The 16,279-nt window shown below is 41.3% G+C and overlaps 1 protein-coding gene across 2 annotated transcripts in view; it reads right to left on the bottom strand.

Moving 5' to 3' along the window:
- Positions 1-261: 261 nt before the first annotated feature.
- LOC122555549 (organic solute transporter subunit alpha-like) overlaps positions 262-16,279 on the bottom strand; it is a 32,613-nt gene continuing 16,595 nt past the window's right edge. For both annotated transcript variants that reach the window (XM_087992401.1, XM_043701574.2), the window contains exons 6-8: positions 14,925-15,071; positions 3,714-3,819; positions 262-3,021 (exon numbers count right to left, since the gene is read on the bottom strand). In XM_087992401.1, the coding sequence (XP_087848527.1) occupies positions 2,843-3,021; positions 3,714-3,819; positions 14,925-15,071 (432 nt within the window). In that variant the 3' untranslated portion in view covers positions 262-2,842. The remainder of the gene's footprint in view (positions 3,022-3,713; positions 3,820-14,924; positions 15,072-16,279) is intronic.

Raw genomic sequence — 16,279 nt, 5'->3', positions numbered from 1 at the left:
GGGATACTCCCATATATAACTCCTGGAGCTGTGAAAAGGTGGTGCCTGTTAACTATTAGACCACAATTTAAAATAAATTTATTTGATCTTATTAACAGGCACAAAACTAGTGTCAGGTGAAAGTTATACAAGTACATGCATAAGGAATACATGCATATGTATTCAATTTTTTAATCTGAAGTTTGTAGAGTGAATGAAATCTGCTCACTTGACACTAAGTTCACACATTATTGCTGTATATGAAAGTGAATAACAATCAGACAATATTATTTACTTTAATTTGGCATGTCTTCATTACAGAACTTAATAATGCAAACGTATGAACTTTAATACCTCATCTATTTGATTTGGCATTATCAGATAACTCCTGTGAACACATCATTCAGTGAAGGAATATATAATTAGTGCACCTGATTTCAACAATAGTCTTTTTTAAAAATGCTGCTAATTTTGTTGAAAATAGATAGATCTAATAATGTTTTCTCCCAAAAATAAATTCTGCAAAATAGATTATTTGCATATCAGCAATTGTTTCAGTACCTCAGATTCACGTTTCGCTTACTAGAAATTAATCTTCATGCATGAAAAGATTTGCTTTTGAACTAGGCTTAATATACAAATAATCAGTCTCACAGTATGCTGCAATTTGCCATTGAGAAAAGAATATGGTTTCAAAGTGAAAATGAGAATTACAGCATTTTCAGGTAACAAGTATATGCAGTATTTCTTAGAACTTGTTTTCTGCTACGTGCTGGTTTGTAGGTTTCTGAAACTTGTGTAATTTATAAATGCTGTTTTTGATTAAGTTCATTGTGGTTTAAAAGTAAACTCTCTCATTACACATTAATTACATGTGAATAAACTTCATAAGTAAAAACAAAATACACAAACGAGGACTTGGAACAAAATGAGAAATTAATATCATGCTATTTGAGGAAGTAAATGTTTGCCAACTGAACAGGTTGATTATAAAAAAAGATTGATTTGACCAGCATAGAAAATGCTGTGTGCAACAATGTACTAGTTACAATAGACTGTGTAGCACTGGGATTTTTAGAATCAACCTGTTATTACATACCTTTGGAGCAAGTGGGACTTTGCCTCGGAGATGTGGAGACCGTACCACTGCACCCAAGAGCACAGAATAGGCTTCATTATCAGATATTTTCTAAATTAATTTGTTCAGAGATGTTAATAGACATCTCTAGAGCTGGTAGGACTTGAACTTGGACCTCCTGGTTAGTTGTGACACTAGGAGAAAGTGAGTACTGCATCCTTCACCAGGATGAAGAAGGGCTTATGCCTGAAATGTCAACTCTCCTACTCCTTGGATGCTGCTTGACCTGCTTTGCTTTTCCAGCGCCACACTTTTCAACTCTAGTTGTGATACTATTCTGACAAGAGCCCTTCAATTTTAACAACAGCTGGAACGACATGAAGTTCAGATTAATTGTGATAGCTGTAGTAAATGGGCACATTTAAGAGATGAAATAAGGCAATCTCAACTTCTTTGATCCAAACTAAACATCCTTTCCTTAGAACTACTAGTCTATGCTACACCAGCATTTACTAATGTAGGTGTCAAGGCTCAGGTTTGCTACCATATTTGCCTCCTTCTTCCCTTTCCCCACTGTTCAGTGATATATTGCCAGGCAGTTGCAAGAGTGGACCAGACTACAGTTAATGAGAACTGAGGAGAGACCTCCTTTAAGTATTATTTGTTCCTCCAGTCAGGGTCTTCAGTTGATGACATCTTTGATCCCTCCAGGTCTGTCTAAGCTTTCTCCTTCTTCCTCAAAATTGATTGCATTCAGCACTGTGAGATTCTAAACAGAAGCAATGAGTAGTCTCTGGCCTGCCATTATTCTATTTGGAGTTTGGTATGAAAACAAAATAACTCTAGGTCCAGAAATTGCCACCAAAATGTTGGATTTGATCTGCACACTTCCTCCAGATTTATTCAGGTGTGACATTCAGTGAGTGATACCATGATGCTAAATACCCAAAATCCTTCATTTGTGGATGAAGATTCATCAGATGTCATTACAGTGCGTGTTGTAGCTGAGGTGACATTTACTTTTTGCATTTTTACTTGGATTATATCTTCATTTGATGAGGTAAAAGCCCTTCACATAGCCATTTCAATCAGAGCTAAACCATAAGCAAAGCCAAAGACTCTTTGGCTCTTGTTGAGTTTCTCTAAAATTGTGTGAAATTGGTGAATAGTCTAGACTATACTTCAGATCTATATCTGATATAGTCAAAATGGGTACAGCAAATACAGAAATGAAGGTGGTGGTAACATAGTGGTAATGTCACTGCTCTAGTAATCCAGAACTCCAGGCTCATGTTAGAGGAATATTGGTTTGAATTTCGCAATGGCAAATAATAACATTTGAATTCAACACATCTGAAATTGAAAGCTAGCCTAGTAGTGGCCATGCAACCATCGTTATAAAGACTCATCTAATTCACTAGTGTCCTTTATGGAAGAAAACCTGTTATCCTTATCTGCTCTGTGACCTATGTGTGACTCCAGATGCGAAGAAATATAGTTGACCTTGAACTGCCTACCAAACCATGCAGTTCAAGGGCATCCCATCAATAAAATTTCTAAAAACTGCTAAAGTGGATTTATTTATGGCATGTGTTTACCTCCACATATTTGTTCTGCATTCACTGTGTCCAGATATCCATTATATACAGGAACAGGAAACGTTTTCCCCATTGAAGTCATGAAAATTGTGAATCTAAACAAATTTTTGAGTTGTCCGAGAAGCCAAAATGAAGACTGAGAAACTGTCAATGACAGATCATCAACCCTTTCCATGAACAGGATGTTTTACACTCTCATAGTTTCAGCTTCTGTTTTGGTACCATTTGAGAGGTTTTGGTTCTCTTGTGCTTTTATTGGGGGTTGCATTTCATCTATTTGTTGTTGATTGTATTTTCTCCGATAGTAGATTCGTGATAACAAAGTGATAATGAACATCTCCATAATGAGAAGCTGCTGGTTCATATCTGGAAGAGATAGATCTATAATGAGCTAGTTGAATGACTAATCTGTCAAAAGATTTATTTAATTTTGACACAGGTTACCTAGGCCACTTGTACAGAAGTATAAATAATTCTCAGCAGAACCTCACAAATTGCTCTATCAGTAGCAAGCACAGATTTCAGCATAAGATAGTGTTACAATCCTATTTCTGATCTGACATTAAGGCCAAAGAGGCTCTGTACCTGTAACCAAACCTTTATTTGCATGAAAGAAGAGTCAAATAAATGTTTTATATGTATACTTTAAGCAGGCCTGCACCATAAGAAAAACTAAATTACTCTGTTTGTAAGGTATGTATTTTTTTTCCTAAGCACATTGCATCCCTAAGGAATATAGGTATACACTGGGTTAGTAAGATACCACCTAAATTATCTTGATAAGTAGTAAGTACAAGCTGTTTCCTCAACCAGATAGTAAAGGAAGTCTGTCATATAGAATTTGTTCAGTCCATCATCAAAGCTGTTCTTTGACTGAGTGCCAATGATAGATCTCTGAGTAACAAAGGCTAGAGATAATACTGATGTGGACAATCAGAAACCTTTTTTGAAAATGGTTTGCAGGCACATTTCTCAGATTTAAATCCAAACAGTACAATATTTTTTCAATTTAAAAGATATAGTACATTGCAAATAAAATATTATTTTAAAAAACATACATCCTCCTCTGGCAGTGGGTGAAAGTGGAGGTGCACAGGCGATGCCACCTGACAGTGCTGTTATGTTGATAATGGCAGCTTGGAGTTGAGTGAGAATGAATGAAATCTGCATATATAATACAAAATTAAAGCATCAAGTAAGACAAACATCTTGAGAATTAGACATGCATTTCAACAAATTTCTTGAGGTTGACAATTTGATGTCCCAAGGTGATGAGACAATTAATTAACTGATGAAGGAATTGATTTGACAAACACAGGTTGAATGTTATAAGTTTCAGGCCTGTCAAATTATCTCCAAGGTACAAGTGTCAATCATGTAAACAGACCACATGACTTACATTGTTTAAATATATGTTGGTCATTTGCTTCAATGGTCCACATTGCATATACTTATCAGTTAACACTTATCCTCATGCACACTTTGCCAAACTTTTAAAAGATGGGGTAAAATATTTGATGAGACAAGATTAGAAATGAATTGGTAGGGTGAAAAGTGTACATGATTGTAGAAAATACCAGTCAAGGAAAATTACAGTTCATACAAAGTTAGAATTATTGCTAAGGAGGCCATTCAGCTCATGAAGTCCACAAAGGCTCCTGAGAAAATAATCTGCTCACTGATACTCAGTTGGATTCTGCAAGGGCCACACAGCTCCTGACTTCATTACAGCCTTGGTTTAAACATGGACAAAAGAGCTGAACTCCAGAGGCGAGGTGTAAGTGACTGCCCTTGATATCAACAAAACAAAAACAGAAATGGCAGGAAAGATGCAGCAGGTCTGGAAGCATCTGTAGTCATACATTAGAGTTAACATTTTGGGTTTAGTGACCTTTCCTTAGGACTCTTGACATCAAGGTAGCATTCACCTGAGTAGGGCATCAGAAAACGCTAGCAAACTGAAATCAATGACAATCAAGGGGGGAACTCTCTACTGGTTAAAATCATACCTAGCACAAAGAAAGATTGTGTAGTTATTGGATGTCAATCCTCTCAACCCCAGAATATCAGAGCAGAATTCCTCAGGGTAGTGTCTGATATTCAATCATCTTCATCTGCTTCAATGACCTTCCCTTGATCATAAAGTCTGCTATGGGAATGTTCACTACTGATTGTACAATGTTCAGCACTATCCATGTTCACGTGCAATAAGACATGGACAACATCCAGGTTTGGATTGATAGTGGCAAGTAAATTCATAATAATTAATTACGTCTCCAACAAGAGAGAACTTAACCATCACCTCTTCATGTTCAATGACATGACCATCATCGAATCCCCCACTACCAAGGTCCTGGGGATTACCATTGACTAGAAACTCAACTAGACCAGCTATATAGATACGATGGGTACAAGAGTATATCTGAGGCTAGGGATCCTGCGTCAAATAACTTACTCTCTGTCTCTGCAAATCCTGTCCATCATCCACAAAGCACAAGTCAGGAGTGTAAGCGAATATCCTCACTTATCTGGATGATTGTAGCTTCAACACGACTCAAGGAACTTGACCCCATGCAAGTCAAAACACCAAGCTTGATTGGTACCTCAACAATATTCACTCCCTCCACGACAAATGCGCATAGCAGCAATGTATACTATTTACAAGGTGCACTTCAGTAATTCACCAAAGCTCCTTTGACAGCACCTTGCAAACCTCTACCACCTAAAAGGAAAGGAGTTCCAGTTGCAGGGCAGCACCACAACCTGCAAGAACCCATACAAGTCACAAATTACCCTTTCTTGCAAATATATCGCCAATCTTTCACTGTTGTTGGGTTAATATCCTGGAACACCTTTCCGAACAGCAGTATATATGCACCTACACCCAATGGACTGGAACAGTTCAAGAAAGCAGTGCATTATTATCTCCAGGGCAATTAGGGACATTAATAAATGCTGGCCTAGCAAATAGTGACTACATTCATGAATGAACAAAATAAAGCCCCACGCTGACTCTCGGAACAGCAATCCAGTCAGTTCCATTTTGAGCTTTATCCCTAAAGCCCTGCAAGTTGATTTCCCTCAAGGGTTCATCCCTTAAGGCACGGTGGCTCAGTGGTTAGCACTGCAGCTTCATAGCATCTGCGATCAAGGTTCAATTCCAGCCTTGGGCAACTGTCTGTGTGGAATTTGCACATTATCTCTGTGTCTGTGTGGATTTCCTCTCACAATCCAAAGATATGCAGATCAGGTGAATTGGCCATATTAAATTCCCCATAATGTCTGGTGCGTTAGTCAGAGGGTGATGGGTTGGTGTGGAATTGTTGGGCTGAAGGGCTTGTTTCCACACTGTAGGGAATCTAATCTAATATCCATTTGAAATTATTGTTCATTTCTACTGCCACAAACATAGTAGCAAGAGTCCAGGTCATTAATACTTGTTCCATATAAATGTTCTCCCTCACATTCTCCCCTTGCATCACTTGCTCAAAACATTAAATCTGTGTTCATTAGCTAATGAGAACTATTTTCTTTATTTTTATCTACCTTATCTGTCATAATCTTGTACAATTCTATCAAATCTCCTCTCAACCTCCTTTGTTCCAAACAGAACAATATCTTCTCCAAGCTAATATTTTAGCTAAAATTTCTCATCCCTGGCATCATTTTAGTAAATCTCCTCCGCACCCTCTCACAGATTCTTATATCCAAAGCCATCTCTGGTGGGGAATAACAATACTCCCTCTAAGCCAACATGACTGAGCACATGTGCAGACGCTCCAATGTTCCATGAATGGCAACTGTGGATGGCACACCAATCACAGCATTGTCTTCCAGCTCCAGGCCCACGCAGCCTGGTAAGAAAATTAGAGGGAATATCAGCGTGCAAATATTATGGTAAATCAGACTCTGCAGGAACCCCATTCCCCAGGGCAATAGACACAATAGAGCTTATGCTATGCCCCACACTGTGGCTCTGAAAATTTTGCTTCCATCCTGCAAATGAAGGTCTACAGGTTATAAATCTGTGCAGCTACTTTGCATTAATAATGTCACGTCACCTTCAAACTAAACTGGAAAGGAACAAATGCCACTCACTAATTCGGAAGTCACTCCACCCTGGTTTCTGGTTTCTCCCATGTGCCTATGGGCCCAGAGCAGGTCCACTAAAGATGGTGTCCTAGGATGATCAACCTGATTTGCCTTTCTCCAGGGAGTGTTCTGATTGTATCCTCCATAGATGCTGTGATCAGAACTGCACTTATTACACCAAATGCGAATTACCCAGAGTTTTACAAAGCTTAAGCATAACTTCCTTGCTGTGGCACTCAATCCCCCAATTTACAAAGCCCTAGATCCCATATAGTTTGCTAATTATTCTCTCAGTAAATCCTGTCATTTACAAAGATGAATCTACATGAGTCCTCTGGTCTCTCCATCCCTGCACACTCTGAAGAACTGTGCCATTGAGAACATATTGCCTTTCATTATTGCTTCTGCTAAAATACACTCCTTCACACTTTATTAAATTCCCTCTGCCATTTGTTTCTATTTCCTGTGATTGCAGCGTAGAAAGTATCAGCTTGCCAATGTTGTTGAAGCTATCCTTAGCAGTTTGACGAATGGTATTTGACATGTTAAACATCTGTTTATAAAGAAAGGACATCTTTGGCTACAGGTATTGAATCTGCCTTTGGAAATTCCAGGAGAGTTTAAAAGTTTTTTTTTCCCCTGAGTCTACAGTTCCTGGACAGGACTGAGTATTTCTACATCAAGTTAGTAAAAGAATCTCCGTGGACTTTCACCACATAAAAAAATGTAACAGGCTCAATTAACTAAAGTTTACAATGGTGAATTATTTACGTTGATGGATAAAAAAATAACTTGTACTGATGTCTATATAAATAAATCACACCATTTTATCACTGCTATCATGGGCTGACAGTGCGTTATTTTCTACCTTCAGAAGTGCAGTATAGAACATTTGGACAACCTCTAGTGAAAACAAGTGAATTTCGCAGTAATTGTTATCCTGTTTGCTACATCCTATCGATGCTGAACACAAGATCATTCATTTCTGTCTGTAGGATGTGTGCCTGGGTATGGATAATGTATTTTTTTAAAGTGAAGAAGAGTAAAAGGGAACCAATAATTGGAGCACTCATCTTGTTTTACATAGTATTTTAAAAATTAGTATTCTGTAACTTAATTTATTTTCTTCATCAATATGATATGAAATATGCCCAGCAATGTGGACAAGGAACAGGAGTATGTGACTCGGCCTTCACGCTTGCTCCATCATTCAATATGACCATGGCTGATCAGATTTTAACCTCAACTCTACATTCCTGCATATCCCCGATAATCTTTCATCCCCTTGGTAATTAAGAATCTATCTACCTCTTCCTTCAAGATCCTACATCCACTGTATTTGAGGAAGGGAATTCCAAAGACTCTGAACCCTCAGAGAAAAAATGTTTCCTCATTTCTATTTTAAATGGGGATGCCCTTATTTTAAAAGTACAACCCCTAGATTCTCCCTTAAGAGAAAATATCCTTTCAACATCTACCCAGTCAAGTTCCGTCAGGATCTTATATGTTTCAATGAAGTCACCTCATTACTCTTCTAAACTCCAGAGGATACAGGCCTAGCCTGTCCACACTTTCCTTATAAGACAATCTGCTCATTCCAGTATTAGAGTCGAGAGTGTGGTACTGGAAAAACACAGCCGGTCAGGCAGCATCCAAGGAGCAGCAGAATTGACGTTTCGAGCATAAGCCCTTCATCAGGAGCGAGGCTTGTGGGCCAGCGGGGTGGAGAAATAAATGGGAGGAGGGTGGGGCTGGGGCTGAGGTAAGGTAGCTAAGAGTACAATAGGTAGATGAAGGTGGAGGCAATACGTCAGAGAGGAGGGTGGAGTGGATAGGTGGGAAGGAAGATGGACAGGTAGGACAGGTCATGATGGCGGTGCCGAGTTGGAAGGTTGGATCTGGGATAAGGTGGGGGGAGGGGAAATGAGGAAACTGGTGAAATCCACATTGATGCCCTGGGCTTGGAGGGTCCCAACGCGGAAAATGAGGTGTTTTTCCTCCAGGCATCGGGTAGTTAAGGTGTAGCAATGGAAGAGGCCCAGGACCTGTATGTCCTTGGTGGAGTGGGAGGGGAAGTGCTTGACCATGGGGCGGTAGATTGGTTTTTGCGGGTATCCAGAGATGTTTTCAAAAGCGCTCTGCAAGTAGGCGTCCTGTCTCCCCAGTGTAGAGGAGACCGCAATGGGAGCAATGGACACAATAAATGAAGTGCAGGTAAAATTCTGATGGATTTGGAAGGCTTCTTTGGGGCCTTGGATGGAGGTGAAGGCACAAGTGTAGGCGTAGGCTTTGCAATTTCTGCGGTGGCAGGGGAAGGCCTTAGGTGAGGAGGGTGGGTTGGTGGGGGGTGTGGACCTGACAAGAAAGTTGTGGAGAGAATGGTCGTTACAGAACGCAGATAGGAGTGGGGAGGGAAATATATCTCTGGTGGTGGAGTCCATTTGTAGGTAGTGGAAATGGTGGGGGATGATGCGATATACAAGGAGGTTGATGGGGTGGAAGGTGAGGACTGGGGGACCATCCAACCCCATCACTCTTCAGCTTCCCCCTCCTACTCCACCAAGGACATGCAGGTCCTGGGCCTCCTCCATCGCCACACCTTAATCACACAGCACCTGGAGGAAGAACGCTTCATCTTCTGCCTTGGACCCTCCAACCAAAACGCATCAATGTGGACTTCACCAGTTTCCTCATTTCCCCTCCCTCTATCTTATCCCAGATTCAATCTTCCAACTCGACACTGCCTTCTTGACCTGTCCTACTCTTCATCTTCCTTCCTGCCTATCTGCTCCACCCTCCTCTCCAACCGAGCACCATGACTCCCACCTTCATCTACCTATCTCACTCCCAGCTACTTCCCCCTGCACCCCCCCAGTACCACCCCCACCCTCACCCCCTCCCACTTACTTCTCCACTCCCTTGGCTTACAAGCCTCAATCCTGATGAAGGACTTTTGCTTGAAACATCAATTCTCCTGCTTCTCGGATGCTGGCTGACCTACTGTGCTTTTCCAACACCAGACTCTCGCCATTGATCCCCAGCATCTGCAGTCCTTTCTCCTCGTTCCAGTATTAGTCTAGTAAACCTTCTCTGCACTGCTTCCAAAGCATTAATATCCTTCTGGAAGGTTTGTGACTAATACTGTATACAACAATAATAATCCAAATACAGTCTCACCAATGCCTTGTAAAACTGAAGCATAACCTCCCTACTCATGTCGTCAATTGCCCTCACAATGAACAAATGTTCAACTTGGTAATTAGCTTTCTTAAAGCGAATACAGAGGTCTAAATTTTCCTCTCCATTAAGTGGAATAGGCAAGGTTGAGAAAATTGGGAAAATATGAAGGAAATGGAAAATTCAGATTTTCACATTGAGAAAAAAATTCCAATTTTCCCCTTCAGGTTTAAGTAGCAAGTTCTGCATCTTGCCAATGAGCAGCAACTACCTTAGTTCCATGCATTTGCACCTAAACTGAACTTGCCTCACTTTCACCTGGATTTGCCTCATTTCCATGCAGCTGCTAATTATTCTTTCCATCCTTGAGCTACTAGACAACATCAACCCTGACCCATGAAAGTTAGAGTGGCAGATAATCTGGTCGTAACAACTCATCAATTGCTTTTCTAAGCTTTCATCCAACTCTGTCTTCATAATATCCCTGTGTACTCCACGGACACTATCCTCTTCCACCCTTCAACTAAGCAAATCGCATTGCGAAATGTCCAGCCTCACCACATCATCAGGGCTTGCTCCTGGATCAACTCAAAGGCCACTTCAGGACTCCACTTTGGAGTGTAAGGTCACCTACAACTTGCATGTTTGTGTCAGGTTGCTTTACACACAGGGATACGTGCATAACATACATCTACATGGGATGTATCTTATGGCTTTTCCCTTCATTTCTAAATGCTCACTCGGTTTGCACTTACATGGAGGCTGTCAGAATCCGTGGCATGCTTTGCTTTTTAGCCTATAGGAAGATGCAGTACCTTGGAATCATATTCATAGAGATGTGCAGCACAGAAACAGACCCTTTGGTCCAACTCGTCCATGCTAACCAGATATCCTAAATTAATCTAGGCCCATTTGCCAGCACTTGGCCCATATCCCTCTAAATCCTTCCTATACATATACCCATCCAGATTCCTTTTAAATGTTGTAATTGTGCCAGCCTCCACCACTTCCACTGGCAATTCATTCCATACATGCACCACCGTCTGCGTGAAAAAAGTGCCCGAGGTTCCTTCTAAATCTTCCCCCTCACACTCAATCTATGCGCTCTGGTTCTGAACTCCTTCACCCCAGGGAAAAGATCTTGTGTATTTACCCCATCCACACCCTCATGATTTTACAAACCTCGATAAGGTCATCCCTCAGCCTTTAATGCTCCAGGGAAAACATTCCCAGCCTATTCAGCCTCTCCCTTTCACTCAAACCCTCCAACCCTGGCAACATATGTGTAAATCTTTTCTGAACCCTTTCAAGTTCATGTGGGGGGACCTAGAATCAGGGGATGTAGAGTCAGTATGGTTAGAGCTGAGAAATTCTAAGGGTAAAAAGACCCCCTTGGAAGCTATCTACAGGCCCCCAAACAGTAGTCTGGATGTCGGATGTAAGTTGAATCAGGAGCTGAAATTGGCCTGTCGCAAAGATATTACTACAGTTGTTATGGGGGATTTCAACATGCAGGTAGACTGGGAGAATCAGGATGGGATTGGACCTCAAGAAAGAGACTTTGTGGAGTGCCTCTGAGATGGATTCTTAGAACAGCTGGTGCTGGAGCTGACCAGGGAGAAAGCAATTCTGGATCTGGTGTTGTGCAACAAACTGTACTTGATCAGGGATCTTGAAGTAAAGGAGCCATTAGGAGGTAGTGACCACAATACAATAAGCTTTAATCTGCAGTTTGAAAGGGAGAGGATAGAATCGAAGTGACAATATTTCAGTTGAATAAGGGGAACTATGGAGCTATGAGGGAGGAGCTGGCCAAAGTTCAATGGTGCAATACCTTAGCAGGGATGGCAGTGGAACAACAATGGCAGGTATTTCTGGGAATAATGCAGAAGATGCAGGATCAGTTCATTCCAAAAAGGAAGAAAGATCCTAAGGGGAGGCAGGGGTGGCCGTGGCTGACGAGGGAAGTTAAGGACCATATAAAGACAAAAGGGAAAAAGTATAACATAGCAAAGATGAGTGGGAAATCGGAGGACTGGGAAGCTTTTAAAGAACAACAGAGGATAACTAAAAAGGAAATACGCAAAGAAAAAATAAGGTATGATGGTAAACTGGCCAAAAATAGAAAGGAGGATAGTAAAGGCTTTTTTAGGTATGTGAAAAGAAAAAAAATGGTTAAGACTAAAATTGGGCCCTTGAAAACAGAAACGGGTGAATGTATTACGGGGAACAAAGAAATGGCAGAAGAGTTGAATTGGTACTTTAGATCTGTCTTCACTGGGGAAGACACAAGCAATCTCCCAGATGTAACAGTGGCCAAAGGACCTGAACTGAAGGGAATTTATATTAGGCAGGAAATGGTGTTGGACAGACTGTTAGGTCTGAAGGCTGATAAGTCCCTGGGACCTGATGGTCTGCATCCCAGGGTACTGAAGGAGGTGGCTGTAGAAATCGTGGATGCATTGGTGGTCATTTTCCAATGTTCTATAGATTCAGGATCAGTTCCTGCGGATTGGAGGGTGGCTAATGTTGTCCCACTTTTTAAGAAAGGATGGAGAGAGAAAACAGAGAATTATTGACCAGTTAGTCTGAACTCAGTGGTGGGAAAATTGCTGGAGTCAATTGTAAAGGATGAAATTATGACACATCTGGATAGCAGTAACAGGATAGGTCAGAGTCAGCATGGATTTATGAAGGGGAAATCATGCTTGACTAATCTTCTGGAATTTTTTGAGGATGTAACTCTGAAGATGGACAAGGGAGATCCAGTGGATGTAGTATACCTGGACTTTCAGAAAGCCTTTGATAAAGTCCCACATAGGAGGTTAGTGTGCAAAATTAGGGCGCATGGTATTGGGGGCAAAATACTGACATGGATTGAAAACTGGTTTGCTGACAGGAAACAAAGAGTAGTGATAAACGGCTCCCTTTTGAATGGCAGGCAGTGACCAGTGGTGTGCCGCAGGGATCAGTGCTGGGACCGCAGCTTTTTACAATATATATTAATGATATAGAAGATGGTATTAGTAATAACATCAGCAAATTTGCTGATGATACTAAGCTGGGTGGCAGGGTGAAATGTGTGTAGGATGTTAGGAGATTACAAGGTGACCTGGACAGATTAGGTGAGTGGTCAAATGCATGGCAGATGTAGTTTAATGTGGATAAATGTATGGTTATCCACTTTGGTGGCAAGAACAGGAAGGCAGATTACTACCTAAATGGAGTCAAGTTAGGTAAAGGGGCAGCACAACAAGATCTATGTGTTCTTGTACATCAGTCAATGAAAGCAAGCATGCAGGTACAGCAGGCAGTGAAGAAAGCTAATAGCATGCTGGCCTTCATAACAAGAGGAATTGAATATAGAAGCAAAGAGGTCCCTCTGCAGCTGTACAGGGGCCTGGTGAGACCGCACCTGGAATATTGTGCGCTGTTTTGGTCTCCAAATTTGAGGAAAGACATTCTGGCTATTGAGGGAGTGCAGCGTAGGTTCACGAGATCAATTCCCGGAATGGTGGGACTATTTTACGTTGAAAGACTGGAGCGACTGGGCTTGTATACCCTTGAGTTTTGAAGGCTGAGAGGGGATCTGATTGAGTCATATAAGATTATTAAAGGATTGGACACTCTGGAGGCAGGAAGCATTGTTTCCGCTGATGGGTAAGTCCCGAACCAGAGGACACAGTTTAAAATTAAGGGGTAGGCCACTTAGAACAGAGTTGAGGAGAATCCCCTTCAGCTAGAGAGTGGTGGGTGTATGGAATGCTCTGCCTCAGAAGGCTGTGGAGGCCAAGTCTCTGGATACTTTCAAGAAAGAGTTGGATAGACCTCTTAAGGATAGTGGAATCAAGGGTTATGGGGACAAGGCAGGAACAGGATACTGATTGAGGATGATCAGCCATGATCATAATGAATGGTGGTGCTGGCTTGAATGGCAGAATGACCTACTCCTGCACCTATTGTCTATTATTTGAAATTTGAGAACTCAATGTTGAATCCTCTGGGCTGTAGGTTGCCTCGGCAGAAGATGAGGTGATGTTCCTCCAATTTCCGGTTTGCTTCGTTATGGCAATGGAGGAGACCAAGGATGGTAATGTTGGAAAGGGAGTGGGATGGGGAATTAAAATGGGCAGTGACTGGGAAGTCTGGTTGGCCCCTACGGGCCCAGCTGAGATGCTCGGTGAACCATTCCTTAAGTTTAGGTTTGGTCTCCCCGATGTAGAGAAGACCACATTGGGAGCACCTGATGCAGTAAACTAGGTTGAAGGAGAGGCAGGTGAACGTCTGTCTCACCTGGAAGGACTGTTTGGGGCCCTGGATGGGTGTGAGGGGGGTGGTGTATTAGCCAGTTTTGCATCTTTTCCGGTTGCAGGGGAAGGCACCTATGGATTCGGGTAGGGTTGGTGGGGAAAGTGGTGCAAACCAAGGACTGTCAAAGGGAATGGTTCTTGCAGAAGGCAGAGAGGGATGGAAAGGGGAAGATGGTCTTGGTGGTGGGGTCTAGTTGGAGTTGGCAGAAATGCTTAAGAATGATGCATTGGATGCAGAGACTGGTGGAGTGGTAGGTGAGGACAAGGGGGACCCTGTTGGTTTAGCATCCTTTGCCAGTCAGCAGAAAGATCCTATTCTACTACCCTATTCACCAATAACCCTTCTGGTCCCTGTTGACAAAACTTACAATGAGCACATAGCTTCCTATTCTCAGTAAGTCCTTAGTAATAACAGTGGCTCTCCGAATTGTGAAGGGTAGTTCACACTTTGAAGTGGTGTACAGCTTAGGTTGAAATATATTGCCAGTGGCGTGCATTTGACAAAGTCCTGGCAGCAATGACAGCTTCCACCTCTCCTGTTGCATTCCATGACACAGGTGTTGATGAGTCTATTTGTATAATTAATAAGCTGAACAGCAGGAAATTGCATAAGGAAAATCACCTTAGGCGTTGGCAAACCACTCATCTCAGCTCAAGTAAGTACCTAAAACATGCACAGTCCAACCTTACCTGATAAAGAGTGAATTTTGGAATTATCTTCTGATTTTTTAGTTCATCTTTAACTTTGTTAAAAACAATTCCAATGGGCCACAGTGCAACTATTGTGGACACACCAAGGGAAGAGTTAATCCATATTGCAGGTCCACTAGCAGAAAGCTGTAAAATAAGAAATTATAAACTGTTATCTTCACTGAAAACACATTCACCTATTATTAATTCTATATCACGTGTTCTTTGGTGTCTTTTGCTGTATATAATCAATCTTATGTAGTAACAGCTGAACTCCTCTTTGTACCTAACTGTTGATGCTGCAGTTGAGATTTGAAACCCAAATATGGACCACAAATGTGAAGACATACAGCTAATCGTTAATGTAATAACATATGACACGACATGAAGAAGTGAAGAGTTAGAGTTCTTAGCCAGTCTTCTTTCAGCACAGTTCTCTCTTCAGAGCTTTCTCTATAGCCATTCATCATTTTCATTGAACAGTACACTGCAGCAACCACTGAAAAATTATGGTGTGCATTTTTAGACTGGATTAGCCTTATTTTAAAAAGCTTTTTTTAAAATACAAGGATCATTTAGTTACCTCAAGAAGAAGCAAAATTTGTCACATGTAAGATTTATCAACTGATCACCAACACTTTATTTAACTTATTTCTTCCCAACTTGACACTATTTTGTCTCCCTTCATCCAAGTCTCTTTCCACTTCAATGTGTGAATCTTCTGATGCTTTATACTGTTTCCATAATTTCCAGTGTCCTGGCTTTAGCCGCCTCCTGTTTGCCATGGGAGTATGATCCCTCGACATGTCCACCCCCATCAGGATGATCTGAAGGCTCACTGCTTCTTTCTTGAAAGGAGCCCTGTATTGTCCCACCCATTACCATCCTTCTCCTCTGGCTGAGCTCACTTTCACTTCGAACAATCTCTCCAAATCAAAGATGTAGCTACAGGTATCCACATGTGTCTCAGTTATGCTTGTCTCTTTTGGGGTATGGGGTAGGAGTAGGTCTATTAGAACCCTCCCCACACAATATTTTTTGATAAATCAATGATTTCTTCAATATTGCTTCTTCTCTTCTCTGTAATTGGAAAACTTGACCAATTTTACATTTAGTTTTTATCCTTCTCTCACGTTCATCTGATCCACCTTTGAATCTTTCCTTCCCTATCTTGACTTTGAATTCCACTTCTGAGGATAAGCAATGCATCAATATCCACTATAAAACTACAAATTCACAAAGTATCTTGTCTACACTTCCTCACACTCTGCTTCCTTGGGGATAGCTAACAAAGCAATGGATAACACTTTGAATGATAGGACCTAGGAAAGGACTGAAGATCAGAGGGATATCTA

The sequence above is a fragment of the Chiloscyllium plagiosum genome, unplaced genomic scaffold, assembly GCF_037043375.1.
Source record: "Chiloscyllium plagiosum isolate Xiang-an unplaced genomic scaffold, Cpla_swu_hap1 HiC_scaffold_12, whole genome shotgun sequence".
Classification (NCBI taxonomy): domain Eukaryota; kingdom Metazoa; phylum Chordata; class Chondrichthyes; order Orectolobiformes; family Hemiscylliidae; genus Chiloscyllium; species Chiloscyllium plagiosum.
This window is presented reverse-complemented; position numbering and strand designations above follow the sequence as displayed.